Source organism: Spermophilus citellus, assembly GCF_964194105.1.
Source record: "Spermophilus citellus genome assembly, chromosome: 1".
In the NCBI taxonomy this organism is placed as follows: domain Eukaryota; kingdom Metazoa; phylum Chordata; class Mammalia; order Rodentia; family Sciuridae; genus Spermophilus; species Spermophilus citellus.
This window is the reverse complement of record NC_138182.1, coordinates 165,218,458-165,233,430: the sequence shown is the minus strand read 5'-3', so window position 1 is coordinate 165,233,430 and position 14,973 is coordinate 165,218,458. Positions and strand designations below refer to the sequence as shown.

Here is a 14,973-nt window from a genome sequence, read left to right as displayed (position 1 = left end):
TAGCCATTGTTGTAAACAGAATGGAAATTTCTCAAAAAATTAAAAATAGAACTGTCTTATGACCTAGAAATCCTTTGCTGGGTAAATATCCAAAGAAAATTTAATCAGCACCTTGATGAGATATCTGCACACTGCGTTCATTGCAGCATTATTCACAACAGCTCAGATATGTAAACAATCTAAGTGTCCACAGATGAATAAATAGATAAGGAAAATGTGGCATAAAAAAAGATAAGCTGCCTTTAAAAAGACAACAGGAATGAAACCGAAAGACATTATGTTAAATGAAATAGACCACTCACAGAAAGACAAATCCCGTATGATCTTAGAGAGTAGATTCTAAAAAAAATCAAAGTCACAGAAGAGTATAGAATAGTGGCTACCAAGGGCTGGGGCATGGAAGAAATGGGGAGATGTTTGTCAAGGGGTACATATTTTCAGTTACATGACGAAATTCTGAGGATCTAATATGCAGCATGAAGACTACAGTTTGTAATACTAGATTGTTCACTTAAAATTTGCTAAATGAGTAGATCCTAACTGTCCTTCCACACTCATACACATACCAATAATGGGTAACTGTGTGGTAACTGATGTTTGGATATATTGTAACCATTAAACAATGTATATTAAATCATTTTGTATACCCTAAATACATACAAGTTATATTTTTCAACTGTACCTCAATAAAGCTATGTTTTAAAAAAACTGAGGGCCGAGTGCAGTGACTCACACCTGTAATCCTAGCAGCTCAGGAGGCTGAGACAGGAGGATAGTGAGTTCAAAGCCAGCCTCAGCTATGGTGAGGTGCTAAGCAACTCAGTGAGATCCTGTTTCTAAATAAAACACAAAATAGAGCTGGAGATGTGGCTCAGTGGTTGAGTGCCCCTGAGTTCAATCCCCGGTACAAAACAAAAAAAACAAAACTGAATTAACTGGGCAAGATGCTCCACACCTGAAATGGAGGCTAAGGCAGGAGGATCACAAATTCAAAGACAGCCTCAGCAATACTTAGCAAGGTCCTAAGCAACATAAAGACACCCTGTCTCAAAATTAAAAAAAAAAAAAAAATTAAAAAAAAAACAGAAGGCCTGGGCATGTACCTAGCAGTTAAGTGCCCTGGGTTTAATTACTGACACCAAAAAAACAAAACAAAAAAAAAAACTGAATTAATAACTTTTGATATTTTAACTATTTAAATGAATCTTAAATCTTATTTACTTTGAACTAAAATGATAAGTATCATATAGACAGTACACATAGATCAATCCCTAAATTACCATAAAAAAATTAGTCATTGTGTATACACCTTTTATTCATTCTATAAGTCTGTCATTTTGTCATTTTTTTAACAATTTAAATGACATGATCTATTTCAGACATGGCTATTTTAGCCACCATATCCTAAATAGCATTATAGCTGTGAGAGGTAGCATGTTTTAAAAGAAACATGGCTGAAAAGATAAAGTTACTTACATTTTCTAAAGTTTTATATCCTTTTCAAAACTAAGAAGCATACACACAAATACGTACATTAACACACACACACACACACACACACACACACACAAACTGTACAAATCACTCTGCATAATGCATGACACAGACAATTTGTAGCTAACCTGTATGTGGTGGTATGGCATAGTGTCCCATCCCAGTTCTGTCACTTACTTAGGTCCATGACCTTGGATAACTTGCTGAGTTATAAAATATATAACAGAACTACTGATGAGTTTTATTAGATATAAAGTACTTAGCATAATATTTGGTCCATCATAAATACAATAAATGTTTGTTATAATTACATTAAGTATTTAAGATATTTAAAATGTATTTGCTGTCTGTTATGATTTAGATATTAGGTATCCCCCAAAAGCTCATGAGAGAAACAATGCAAGAAAGTTTAGAGGTGAAATTAATCTAATCAGTGCATTAATCCCCTCATAGGGATTAATTGGGTAGTAACTGTAAGCAGGTAGGGTGTGGAAGAAGGAGATGAGTTGGAGGGTGCCTTTGGAGTTTATATTTTGTCCTTGGTGACAGAAGTCTCTCTCTGCCTCCTGTTGTGACGTCTTGAGCTGCTTCCCACAGCAACACTCGTCGGCCATGATATTCTACCTCACCTCAAGCCCTGAGGAATGGCGCAGGCTGTCTATGGACCAAGACCTGTGAAAGCTTGAGGGTCAGATAAACTCTTCCTCCTCCAAAATTATTCCTATCACATCTTTTGGTCACAGCGGGAATTAGCTAAACATAGTTTCCAGCATTCTCAATGAGCTAATATACAATTAACCAAGTCTGCCTATCTTCTGTTTTTGTTTATGACAACTGATTAAATAATTTCTTAAACAGAAGCTAAAGTTATAAAACTTACAAAGCAAAAATATTATTTTTGAAAAACACTATCAGCCAGGCGTAGCAGCACACACCTATAATCCTCATGACTTCAGAGACTGAGGCAGGAGTATCAAGAGCTCAAAGCCAGGGGCTAGGAATTATGTAGCTGAGATCATTGCCTCATATGTGTGAGGCCCTGGGTTCAAGCCCCAGCATTGCCAAAAAAAAAAAAAAAATTAAGTGCGATATGTCTTAGAATAAGTTATACTCCATGTATGTATAATATGTCAAAATACACTCTACTGTCACATATATATAAAAAAGAACAAATTTTTAAAACTTAAAATAAATTTTAAAAAGAGTTCAAAGCCAGCCTTAGCAACTTAGCAAGACTCCAAGTAACTTAGCAAGAACCTGTCTCAAAATAAACTATAAAAAGGGCTGAGATGTGGCTCAGTTGTTATGTGCCCCTGGGTTCAATCCCTGCTACCAAAAATAAAATAAAATAAAAACATCAGCCAGAGACTCTGAAAAACATCTTATCATTGGAAGTACCAAAAAAGAAAAACCTACAAACTATGTAGTGTGATTACTAAGATGCCAGAAATAGTGAAATCTATAAAACAAAAGGAAAATAAAGAAGAAATAATTGCAGGAAACAAGATAGAAAACTTAAAATCTATGTTGGATATAGGAAAAATAAATTCAAATTATGAAAAATGAGGCAGTAAAGGACAGAGCAGCCAGAAGAATCCAGAATTAAAAGGAGAGATGAAAACAATAAAGGGCATTTTCTAAAAACCTATAGATAACATCTTAATGATGACAGGCTGAATGCTTTCTTCCCAAAATTATGAATAAGTAAATAATGCTCAGACTTAACACTCCTGTTCAGCATCATACTCAAAGTTCTAGTCAGTAAAATAAGGCAGGAAAAATGAAGAAAAGCTGTACAGAATGGAAAGAAAAAAAATGAAACTATCTGTATTCCCAGATGTTGTAACTATCTACATAAAACAATTGCAAGAAATCTACAAAAAAAAAGCTCCTATTACTAATTAGTGAATTCACCAAGATACTAGAATAAAAAGTCAATAAAGAAAAATCAATTGTATTTCAATATGGTAACAATAAACAATTGGAAACCAACATTTTTATAACAGCATCATTGACAACAGCTCAAAAAACAATGAAATACTTAGCTACAAAGCTAACAAAATATATGCATAATCTGTGAAAAAATACAGACAAAAGAAATCAAAGAAGATTTAAATAAATGAAAAGATATACTCAATGTTATTTCTCCATAACTTCATTTATAAATTAAACCCAATCCCAATCAAAATCCCTGAAGGATTTTTTCTTTGTAGACACAGGAAAGCCGACTTCTAAATGTACATGGAAAGGTGAAGAAACTAGAATACTCAAAATAATTATGAAAAAAAAAAGAATAAAGTAAGCAGAATCATGCTATCTGATATCAAGACCTAGTATAAAGCTGTAGAAATTAAATGGGGGATATTGGCATAAAGATAGACAAATCAATGTAATCAAATTTAAAAATCCAGAAAAAAGACACACATATCTATGTGAAAAGGATTTCTGACAAGGGGCAAGGCAATTCAGTGACAAAAAGATGATGTTATCAACAAATAATGCTGGAAACAAGGAGCATCCATACACAGAAAATATGAACTTCAACCTGCACTTAAAATGAACTCAAAGCCAAATGTAGGTTTAAATGTAAAACATAAATGTATAAAACATTTAGAAGGAAATAAAAGAGAAAATTTCCATTACATTGAATCATGTGCCAAATTCTTAAGATACAAAACAGAAAGTAAGATCAAGAAAGAAAATAATTTAATGACTGGACTTTATCAAAATTAAGAGCTTTTGCTCTGTAAAAAACACTTGTTAAGAGAAAAGAATAAAAGTATAGACTGGCAGAAAATATTGTAAAATCACATATCTGAAAAAGAACTTATATCTAGAATATAAAAATAACCCTAACACCAACTAAGAAAAAGAAAACAAACATCCTCCTCCTCCACACATTGTAACCAAAAAAGAAAAACAAAAAACTACAATTCTATATGCTAAGGTTTATATCTGTGACTTTTCTTTATATTATATTATATAATTAGACTTCTCTATCAGTCATAATTTAAACATACAGACATACAGTGAGGCAAAAGATCTGAACAGATACTCACCACAGAAGATACATGCATGGCAAGCGAGTACATAAAAAAATTAACAACATACTTTATTAGGTAAATGCAAATTAAAAACACAAGACACCACCACAAACCTAACAGAATGGTTCTATTAAAAGTTAACTGACAGGGGGTTGGGGTTGTGGCTCAGTGGTAGAGTGCTTGCCTAGCATGTGTGAGGCACTGGGTTTGATTCTCAGCACCGCATATAAATAAATAAAAAATAAATAAAGGTCCATGACAACTAACAAATAATATTAAACAAAAAGTAATTGATAGTACCAAGTGCTCACAAGAATTTGGAACTATTGTAACTCTTATATATTGCTGACAGAAATGCAAAGTAATAGTAATCCTTTATAAATTCTTACAGAAAATAGAGGAGGAAAAACACTTCCCAATTCATTTTGTTATCCTGATAACAAAGCCAAAGACATCATAAGAAAACTACAAATCAATATCCCTCACAAACATAGATGAAAAAAAATCTGTAACAAAATATCAGGCTGGGCAGTGTTATACATCTATAATCCTAGCAACTCAGGAGGCTGAGATGTGATTATCCCAAGTTCAAGGTCAGCCTGGACAATTTAGCAAAACCCTGTCTCAAAATAAAAATATATATTAATAAAAGGTCTGAGGATGTAGCTTAGAGGTAAAGTACCCCTGGGACTAACCCCAGTACCACAAAAAAAGAAAAAAAAATCAGCAAATCAAATTTCTAGCAATATATGAAAAAAATTAATACACTATAACCAGGTAAGATTTATTCCAGGAATACAAAGTTGGTTGAACACCTGAAAATTAATTAATATACACAACATGTTAACAGAAAATGGGGCAAAATCTGTATGATCATCTCAAACTTCATCAAAAGTAAACTGAAGGTTTTAAAAGGTATCATAAGAGCTTTATGATACTTTGGTTATTTTGTATTTTTTTTTTCAAAGCATTCATTTTCTTCACTGTTAGCTACACAAGTTCACAAATACTAATTGAGTACCTACAGCATATAAGCAATTCTGCTAGCACTAATGTAGACACACAAAAACAATTACATACATGATTCAGTAAAAATTAAAATAAGGTTCATGCATAGAGACACAGATAAAGGAATAACAACTCTGCTTATGGACTTAAGGAAAGAAAACTATCTCATTCCTAAAGTTATAGAGGCATATTTTAAACTGTAAGTTAAAATTAAATCATATTGTGGTAGCAAATATGTTAACATATAGAAATAATTTTATAAGAGTACTATGTATATATTTTCATTTGCTTGACTCTACCTCTCAACAAAATAGTATCTCTTTAAAACGTCTGAAGTATAAGAATTTATTTTGTCCATTATTAAAAATGTCTTTCAGATAGTATATCCTATACCTTGTGGGGAGCCAGAATCCTCTGCCTGAACTTTTCAACTGTTTCTTGACCCATGGAAGACCAAGCATTGATGAATGCTTCTGCTTTGTCTTGTCTAAGATGAATGCTCTCTAATTGCTGCTGCAAAGCTGCTGGCTTCACGTTGTGATATACTGCCTATTAAAGAGGAAAAAAAATTACATATATCCTTCTATTCTTACAGAGACTTTGAGCTGTAATCAATACAAAATTACTTTTAAGGGATTTAAATCAAACAACATTTCACATTCTTATTGCAGACATTTTGGATTGTTTTATAAACAATATCATATACTATCAACGCATAAAAGATTCAGGATTAAAAAGCTAAATTATGAGGGCTAACGATTTTCAATTCTGCCCATTTAAACAATATTACATGTACTTAATAAGCAAAAAAGTTTCTTTGCTCTGGCTATGTTAATTGTACCTCAGTTAAAATTTCATCTTATTTATTTAACTTAACTATTCAAAGTTTACAATGATTTTGTTTCTCAACTAACAAATGTTTTTCAAGAAATAGTTTTCAAAACTATCTTCATCCTTCTATTTCTTAGGTAATACAGAATTTTAAGAACTGTAAAAATTTTTAACAGTGATTACTTGTTCTGTTTTTTACATTATTCTGGAACAGAATAAATTTCCCATAAATACCATTTTGCACTATCCTATTCAATTATTTTGTTCTTCTGTTGAAGCTCACCATCAATAGGAATCACAGTCATCTTTATGACCTGTAATTATATAAATCTGTAGTAGATGCCTGAAAATTTGTCCTCCTAATAGAATTTGTTTACTAGAATGTTCATGAAGTACTATTTAATCTTTTATTTTACAAATAGTCTGTTTAAGCAATGAAGAGAAATTTCTTGAGAATCTATTTTAAGCCCAGTGAAGTGGTGGGCTTACACAAAGCATATCATCCCTGCCCCAGATAAATTCAAAATCCTCTGAGTGACATAACTGACATATGTGAAATAAGGAAAGACTAACCATGTGACCTACTATGATGAGCCAAGGTTAAAAGAAATACAAATAAGGGAAGACTACAGGTATGAGAGCTCAAGGCTAATTTGAGATGAAGTAATACAAAAGGGAAGCTCAATAGGAAAAAAAATTACTATGATAACACTTCTTTTCTAAAATTTTTGTTTATCATTCTAGTCAAATATATCCCCCCAAATCATTTATCTAATTTCTTAAATGTGTTCCATTTTTCCAAAGTACAACACCAAGTAACAATGAATTCAAATCTTTTATAGCTGTCTGAAATCAAGAAAGTCTTGATTCACATCAATAAATCTCTACCGCTATTCAGCGCTGTTGCTTTGTAGAATGAAACACTGTTGAAAGAAATGATGCTTTCAAATATTTTTTACTATATTGAAATTCTTGATTAAAATGTGTTCACAGCAAAAAATAAAATAAATGTATTCACAGTTTCCATCTTGCACACTTTGAAAAAAACTGGAATGTCATAGATATCACAGCAATACAAATAATGTAGTAAACAAATCATAGTAAGGAAATTTGAGGTAATAAAAATACCTGTTCTAAAATAAATGATATTGTTTCAAGGACAAGGTGGAGATCTTGTTTCTCTAGAGAAAATGCAGCTTGAAGTTTTTCTTCCTCTTCTGCACTGAAACTGCTCTCAGCCTACAAATACAAATAGCAATCTCTTAGCACATATTTATGTATTCAAATCTCATACTTGACTCAATAATTCATATATGAATGAGAACATTAAAGAAAAAGTGAATCCAGGATGAAAGGAAACTGATATAACTTTCTAAAAGGTGTAACCTCCATTCTACACTACTACAAGCAAAATAAACTGGATAAAACTAACTTCTTGTGATGACTCAATTCATAATTATGTGCAATGATGCCCTGGTTACAGTAGCTTTAAGAAGTGCTGATGATTTTTAAGTCCAATTTTTTAAAAAATCTCAGACTCCTGTGTTTTTACATTTTTTATTTATTTTTTTATTTCTTCTTTTTATATATGCATGATTGCAGAGGGTATTTTGACATATCACACATACACAGAGTATAACTTCCCATTCTTTGAGGTTGTACGTGATATGGAGTTACACTGGTCTTATACATGAACACAGGAAAGTTATGTCTGATTCATTCTACTCTCTTCCCTATTGCTCTCATATTTCTTATACCTGGTTTTCAGAATTCTTCCATTTCATTTCATGATTAGTAGTCATTGCTTGAAACTGCCTATGTGACCCATTATATAGTAGCACCTTCGTCCTCTGGTTTGCTGGTTCCGCTCTCCCAAGTTAGGAACCCAGACAGCTGATTCTTAGAACTAGACATACAGCACAGTTATATCAATAGGGTTTATGTGAAGGCCTAAAATCTGTTCTGTGGAGCCACATATATATGTTTTTGGTTTATTACATGAGTTTTAACAGCCATTCCTGAGCTCAGAGGCCATAAATGTTTATATTTACATTCTCAGCTAGGGAAGTTTGTCTTAACTTCCCTCAGTATTTCCAAGTACAAACTGTTGAGATGCCAGATGAAACATTACAAGATATTTAAAAATCCGTGTACATTAAATGCCAGCAGCAACCTTTGCATATTTTAACAAACCAAAACAAATACCCCAAACATACACACACACACACACACACACACACACACACACACACACACACAATATACATGTTAGGATGGGCTAGGAAGATGACCAGTTCAAAGAAAACTGACTCCCAGGTCCATGGTCAGGTATGCATGCCCATATTCTAAATCTAAGCTGTCTTAGTTTCTTCAAGTTAATCCCTACTAAGGAATTCAAGGAAGCAACCTGGATAAAGACTGGCATACTCCACCATAAACAGAAAAAAAAAAAAACTTGGTAAAACCAAAGTATCAAGTTGATGATATTTAGAGTAGCAATCAATTCCCTAAACCTCTTCACCCATACACCTGCCTCAAGTTCCACTATTCTGCTTCTTTCAAGGCAAACACCAATTTGATAGAACTAATGTACATAAAAGAAAGGTGGCCAATCCTGAAATACACTGCAAACTCTAAGAGCTGTTATCACAACAGGAACCTCTCTGTAAGATCATCTCCTGAAAATGCCTGGGAAAAAAAATAAATAAAAACTGAAATTGTTACTGACATTCTCTTATCAGGCAAGATTTCACATACATGCTCTGTCCTCAGTTATTTCATTTCTCAACAAGCACATCTCACCCAATCCCACTGTCTCTGATGACACAATATTCAGAATTGAATGATCCAGCTACATGGTTACCTCCAGACACCTAATAACTTATTCTCAACTCCAGAGGTAACTGAGAAGATCAAAGACAAACTACGCATCAAATTTTCCATGCAAATGCTCCATCCTCCCCGGTATCAAGAATGAAAGTTGTATATAAGTTTTTTTCCCCATACTGTTTTACACAATTAAGAATGCAACCACTGACTCAGGAAGAAAAGTAAAACTTCTATATCTATTGCCTGCATCATTCACTTTGGAGCTGATTTATATAATGTCTTATACTCCTTCCTGAGGTTTAGTGTAATGGGTTAAAGGAATGGACTCTTGGAGCCAGACTAAATTACTATCTAGTTGTATGATTTTAGGCAAGTTATTTAACTGGTTTCTATTTCAGTTTCCTTGTGGATGAAAGGAGGCTGACAATAGTATCCACTTCAAATTGCTGTCAGGATTAGATGAATTAATAATACCAATCCATTAAAAGAGTACCAGTCACATAGAGAACAATGTAACTATTTGTGAAGAGCAGATAACACAGAATATTACTGCTATTGTTGTTCTTAGTCCTTCCATCTACATCACAAATTCCTTACAGGCAGGAACTTAATGGACCTCCATTTGTATTTGTTTCCCATGGAAAAGAAAAGAACTAACTCTGAGAACCAGTATTGAGTGCTGTGTAAGTAGCAATGTATTAGGTATGAGAGATATAAAATGAGTAAAACATGACCCTCAAGATATTTAAAGCAGGGGTGGGTAGATTGGTGAAGAGGAATAGAGGTTTGATTGCCTTCTGATCATAAAACAAATATTTATTATATAGTACTAAAGTGTAATGAAAATGAAGCAAGTTTTAGAAGCACCAAAAAGAGAATATAAAACTGTGAGAGTGAGGTTGCAAAATATTTGCAGCATTAGTAGTTTTCTCATTTGGACATCTGAAGGCAAACAAACCAAAGAGTACACACATACAACTGAAAAACTTTATGGCACACTGCAGTAAAAGAGCATTGTCCAGTCTTACTGAAACACATGCAAAGCGGGGAGACCATAGGCTGTACCTATATTATAATGGATTATAGACACAATGTTAAGGATTTTGAACTTTTCTCCACTTAGCAACTGGTAGTCACTGATGGTTCTGAACACTGTAAAAAAAATGATTGGAGGAGTTTTTTGTTTGGTTGGTTGGTTGGTTTTGGTTTTTACCCTAAAACTGGGGATTGAACCCAGAGGTGCTTCACCACTAAGCTAAATCCCAGTCCTTTTATTTTACTTTTGAGACAAGTTCCCCCTAAAACCCTAAGGATCTTGCTAAATTATCCAGGCCGGCCTCAAATTTGCAGTCCTCCTCTTCAGCCTGAGTCACTGGGATAACATGTATGCACCTGGCTGATCAATCTTTTTTTGAGAGAAAAACATTTAGAAAGATAATTAAAATTATATTATGAAGAAACAATAGGAAGTAAGAAGACTACACGCGTAGATACTAATGTGAATGTAATTATTGTATTCCAAGTAAAAGATAAGAATCTGAACTAGCACTATAAGGACAACTCAGATTTGACAAATACAACATAGGGAGTAAGGTATGGTTCTGGGACTACTTCCTGGCCAAGAAAAAGAAGAAGAAAGAATAAGAGTTCTGGTTGTCATTGGCTATTGATGCCTGGTACAAGGCAGAGCAGTTACTGGGTGCTCCATAAACATGGGTTTGATGAAATCAAATTTTTATAACCTAACAAAGAAATTAGGTTGGACTGGCAACCAAGTAATGAATTATCAAACACCCACACATCCAAAACAACCACACCATTGAAATAAAAGAATAAGAGAAATAAAATTAGATGAAAGATTAAATACTAGTTTAAAGCAAATACCACAGAATTATTAAAAGGAAAAATGAATCAGAATTTCCCCAAAGCATGTTCCACAGAACATTACTTCCCAAATACATACTACAATAAAACATTTCCAAGGTCAAATACATTTGAAAAAATGTTATATGCCATATTCACCTTTAATGTTTACCATAAACACTACTATATTAGATATGAAAAGTTCCATAATTTTAAAATTTAACTTTATGGAATACAGAGTTTTCCAGATTTTGGACCATGGAACACTATAAAATCTGCAACAAATCAAGTATTCCTGAGAACACACTGGAAAACACTGTATTTCTCTCTCTCTCTCTCTCTCTCTCTCTCTCTCTCTCACACACACACACACACACACACACACACACACACAAATTCTACAAATGACAAGAGTTTCAGTGGCATCAGAAGAAATTTTTACATGACATAGAAACACAAAAAATACAAACCTTCAGGTGAAGTTTTTGAAGAATTCGAGTAAGCAATCGTGGAAATCTTCCTACATCTATTGCATTTATCAATGACACCGCTTTTTTCATGCTAAATAAATTAATAAAAGAAAGTTTTAAGACAAGTTTTAAAATATACTTGCTATCATTGTCTACAAGTTTTCATTTCAAAAATTCTGACTGCTATATGGAAAGTCTGAGTTAAGTCAGGTAAAGAAAATGGCAACCTTCAAAGAGTAAGGCAATCTGAACATTTCCAAAAAGATGCCCCCCAACAGTATTCTGTTGAAAAGGTGCACTTGGAAAATTTTCTCTTATTGTAGGCAAAGCAAACTACAAGGGGCGCACTACTCCATAGATGTTCATGTAACCACTTAATCCAGAATGGAACTAATAAAAGAGTGAGATAGGGGTTACAGTAATTTAGAAAATTACACTAAAAACATAATGCTGAATAGCAAGTAATGGGGGAGGTGGACACTGCATACAAAAAAATTGTTATTACTAAGAAGATGGTTGCTTTAACACCCTGTTTCATTTGTAATAGTCAAATTCAAACAATATGATAAGAACAATTCAGTACCAAATTAAATACGGTTTAATGAGGTAGTGTGTGTTCCACTGATTTGAGGAAAGAAATTAGATGTCAGAAACAAAGGAGTCCAGGATGAAGGAAAAACTTAAAAATGACAACTCTCTTCTTGAGAAGATTTCAGTCCAATCCAGGCATGAATAAGTTATTTTCCAACTCAATTATTTGCCTATATACTTCAGTGATTCTTTTGTAGCCACACAACACATTTCAATAAATTGAATCATTTTTATTTAAATGGGGTTATTTTAAAAGAGAACTTTGGGCCTAGTGTGACGGTGCACACCTATACTCTCCGCTACTGGGGAAGCTGAGGCGGGAGGATCACTTGAGCCCTGGAGTTCAAGATCAGCCAGGCCACATATCAAGACTTGGTCTCAAAACAAAAATCAAAAATAATAAAGGGAAATTTTCATCACTACCATGGGCAGCCAACCTTATCTACCACAGAGAAATTTGCTTTTAAAAAGATAAGTAAAATGGAAACCAAAGTGTTACCAAAATCTAGCCAGATTATATGACCAGCCAAAAACCCTGACCCGAGATTTATTCAATACCGACACACGTTAAGTATTATACACCCTCCAGCACCAGCCAGAGCCTTTCCCATCATCATCATCAGGTCTGAAACTTGAAAAGGGAAACAGAATACTTCTCCACGTGATTCGTCACTACTCAAGGTAGCGCCCGGGAACTTCTGACAACACTCTCAGAAGTGACCACAACCACGCACTTTCCTACAGACCACGGCTGCCAGGCGCACTGTCAGCCACAGAGGAACCTCCGTAAAGGTGGAGCACCAAGCGTTCCCACGCACTCGGCGGACCTGCGTGGCCCACGAAGCAACGTCGGCAATCTCGCGCCCACTCCTCAGTCCCGCGCCCACTCAGGCCCCGCCGCGGCGCCAGGACAGTAAGCAGCAGGGACATCCTCGCGCGGCTACCGCAAGTGACCAGAGGGACAGTACCTAGGACTCTCTGGCAGGATCAGCGCTGCGGACGCCGCCATCCTCGCTGCTTCCTAGTCCCCGCCCCCTGTCAGCTGCGGTTCGCCCAACCAATCCGGGCGGCGGAGGACGGAAACCCGGAAGGCCCAAGCTGCGCGGCAGTTGCCTGCTTCCTCGGACTCCTGAGGCTGGAAGCCCAAAGAGACCTGTCTTGCCTTCCTGGAAGAGCGAGGGATCATCACTGTCGTCCTCCCTGTAATTCTCTAATCGTATTGGAGTTAAGATTCTACCTGTATGTTTATTTATACTTGAATGTTTACCTGGCTGGAGGTGTACATTTGTGCATTTTTGTATTTTTGTGTCTTTAGACGTAATGTAGTAATGTGTGTGTACCCACACACACACATATGTAGCATTATTTTTTCAATAGCGCACGTTTAAGACGCTGCGGCGGCTGCCAAAGGAGCTGCCACATCCCTACCCAGCCCTGGAGTATGCCTCCTTTGCCCAGCATCGTTCCTCAAAAGAGTTAGTGCAGCCAGCTCCAGCCTTGGCACTGAGCAATCCTCTACTCCTGTATCAGCATCCCTGAGCTCCGCGAGGCTCCATAACCCGGCTTGAAGTGTGTACCTGCAATTCACTGAGTACCTACTATATGTCAAGCACTAAGCTAGGCACGGGGGATGTAAAATACCAAAATTCCTGTCCTGGAGTTTTGCCAGTTTTTGAAATGAACAAGAATTCGGGTCTCTCTTTTGAGTCCACCACAGCCTAGTAGAGAAGATGAATCACTGCAAACAGTGCCATGAATTACCTTCCAAGAGAATAGCATTTTCACAAATACTTTCAAATGCCTTAGAGAAAAACAAGGAGAGCATTAATGGAATTCAGAGGTGGAAGCAGGAAAGCCTCCTGAGCAGGTGGCAAATGCAGTAATCCTGCAGAGATGAGGAAGGTTTTTCAGTGCAAAGGGTAAGAACTAGATGGACAGTTCCAATGGAGTTTGAAAAACAGGCAGGAATTAAGACTAGAAAAGCTTGAATGACAGGTTTTGGCATTTGCACTTAATCTAGAGAGAAATGGGCAGCCATTAATTTTTTTTTTCATTTTTTTCCCTATGCATGAAATGTTTTTAAGTAAAGAAATTTTGGGAAGAGAACTGAGTTTGGTGTTCTGCCCCCACCCCCTCCCACTCCACCCCCGCCCTTTTTTTTTTTTTTTTTTTAAGTTTCTGGACTGGAAAGAGGTAAGCAAGAAAATTACATAGGAAACTATTGCAGTAATCTATGGAAAGCAATAAAATCTGCTGGCACTAAAAAGGCATTGGAGAATGAAAAGACAGTGGATGGATTAGAGTTGCATTTCAACAGTAGAATCTTCCAGAACTGGCAAGAGATTGAATTTAATTTTCCTCACTAATTATGTTTTGCTTAAATTATTATTTAAATTAGTTGGCATTCCTGGAGCAGCCCAAAAACATCTTAACTGAAAGGAGAAGCCAGATTGCAAATTAAAAGTGAATAATCCCCACATGGATAATTGAGTCAATTATACAGTGTGTTGAATACATACAAATACATTTAGTTCCACAACCACTCCACACACTCCCCAATTTATGCATATCTGAAGAAGATGTATGTGAATCAACATAAATTATAGGTCCCTGATCCAAACACAGATTACCTTACCTGGCACAACTTAAAAGAGGTTCTAGTTCTCTCAATCTTCAAATCATTTTCCTTTTGTCTTGATTCATTGCCTGAAGTGGAGCTACTAACCTGCTTAAACTGTTTCAAATCTATAGTGAAGTTCACCTCCTCCTTCTCAGTTGCCTTTTTTTTTTTTTGCTATTTTGAACAAGGTAGTTCAAATACTGAATCTCTATAACCTTGGACA

At 35.2% G+C, this 14,973-nt stretch overlaps 1 protein-coding gene across 3 annotated transcripts in view; it reads right to left on the bottom strand.

Annotated features, from left to right (window-relative positions):
- Positions 1-13,176, bottom strand: part of COMMD10 (COMM domain containing 10) — a 228,491-nt gene extending 215,315 nt beyond the window's left edge. For 2 of the 3 annotated variants that reach the window (XM_081305290.1, XM_081305292.1), the window contains exons 1-4: positions 13,099-13,176; positions 11,540-11,630; positions 7,506-7,616; positions 5,940-6,095 (exon numbers count right to left, since the gene is read on the bottom strand). In XM_081305290.1, coding sequence (XP_081161416.1) covers positions 5,940-6,095; positions 7,506-7,616; positions 11,540-11,630; positions 13,099-13,139 — 399 coding nt within the window. In that variant the 5' untranslated portion in view covers positions 13,140-13,176. The other variant, XM_081305291.1, reaches the window with a different exon arrangement.
- Between the last annotated feature and the right edge of the window lie 1,797 nt (positions 13,177-14,973).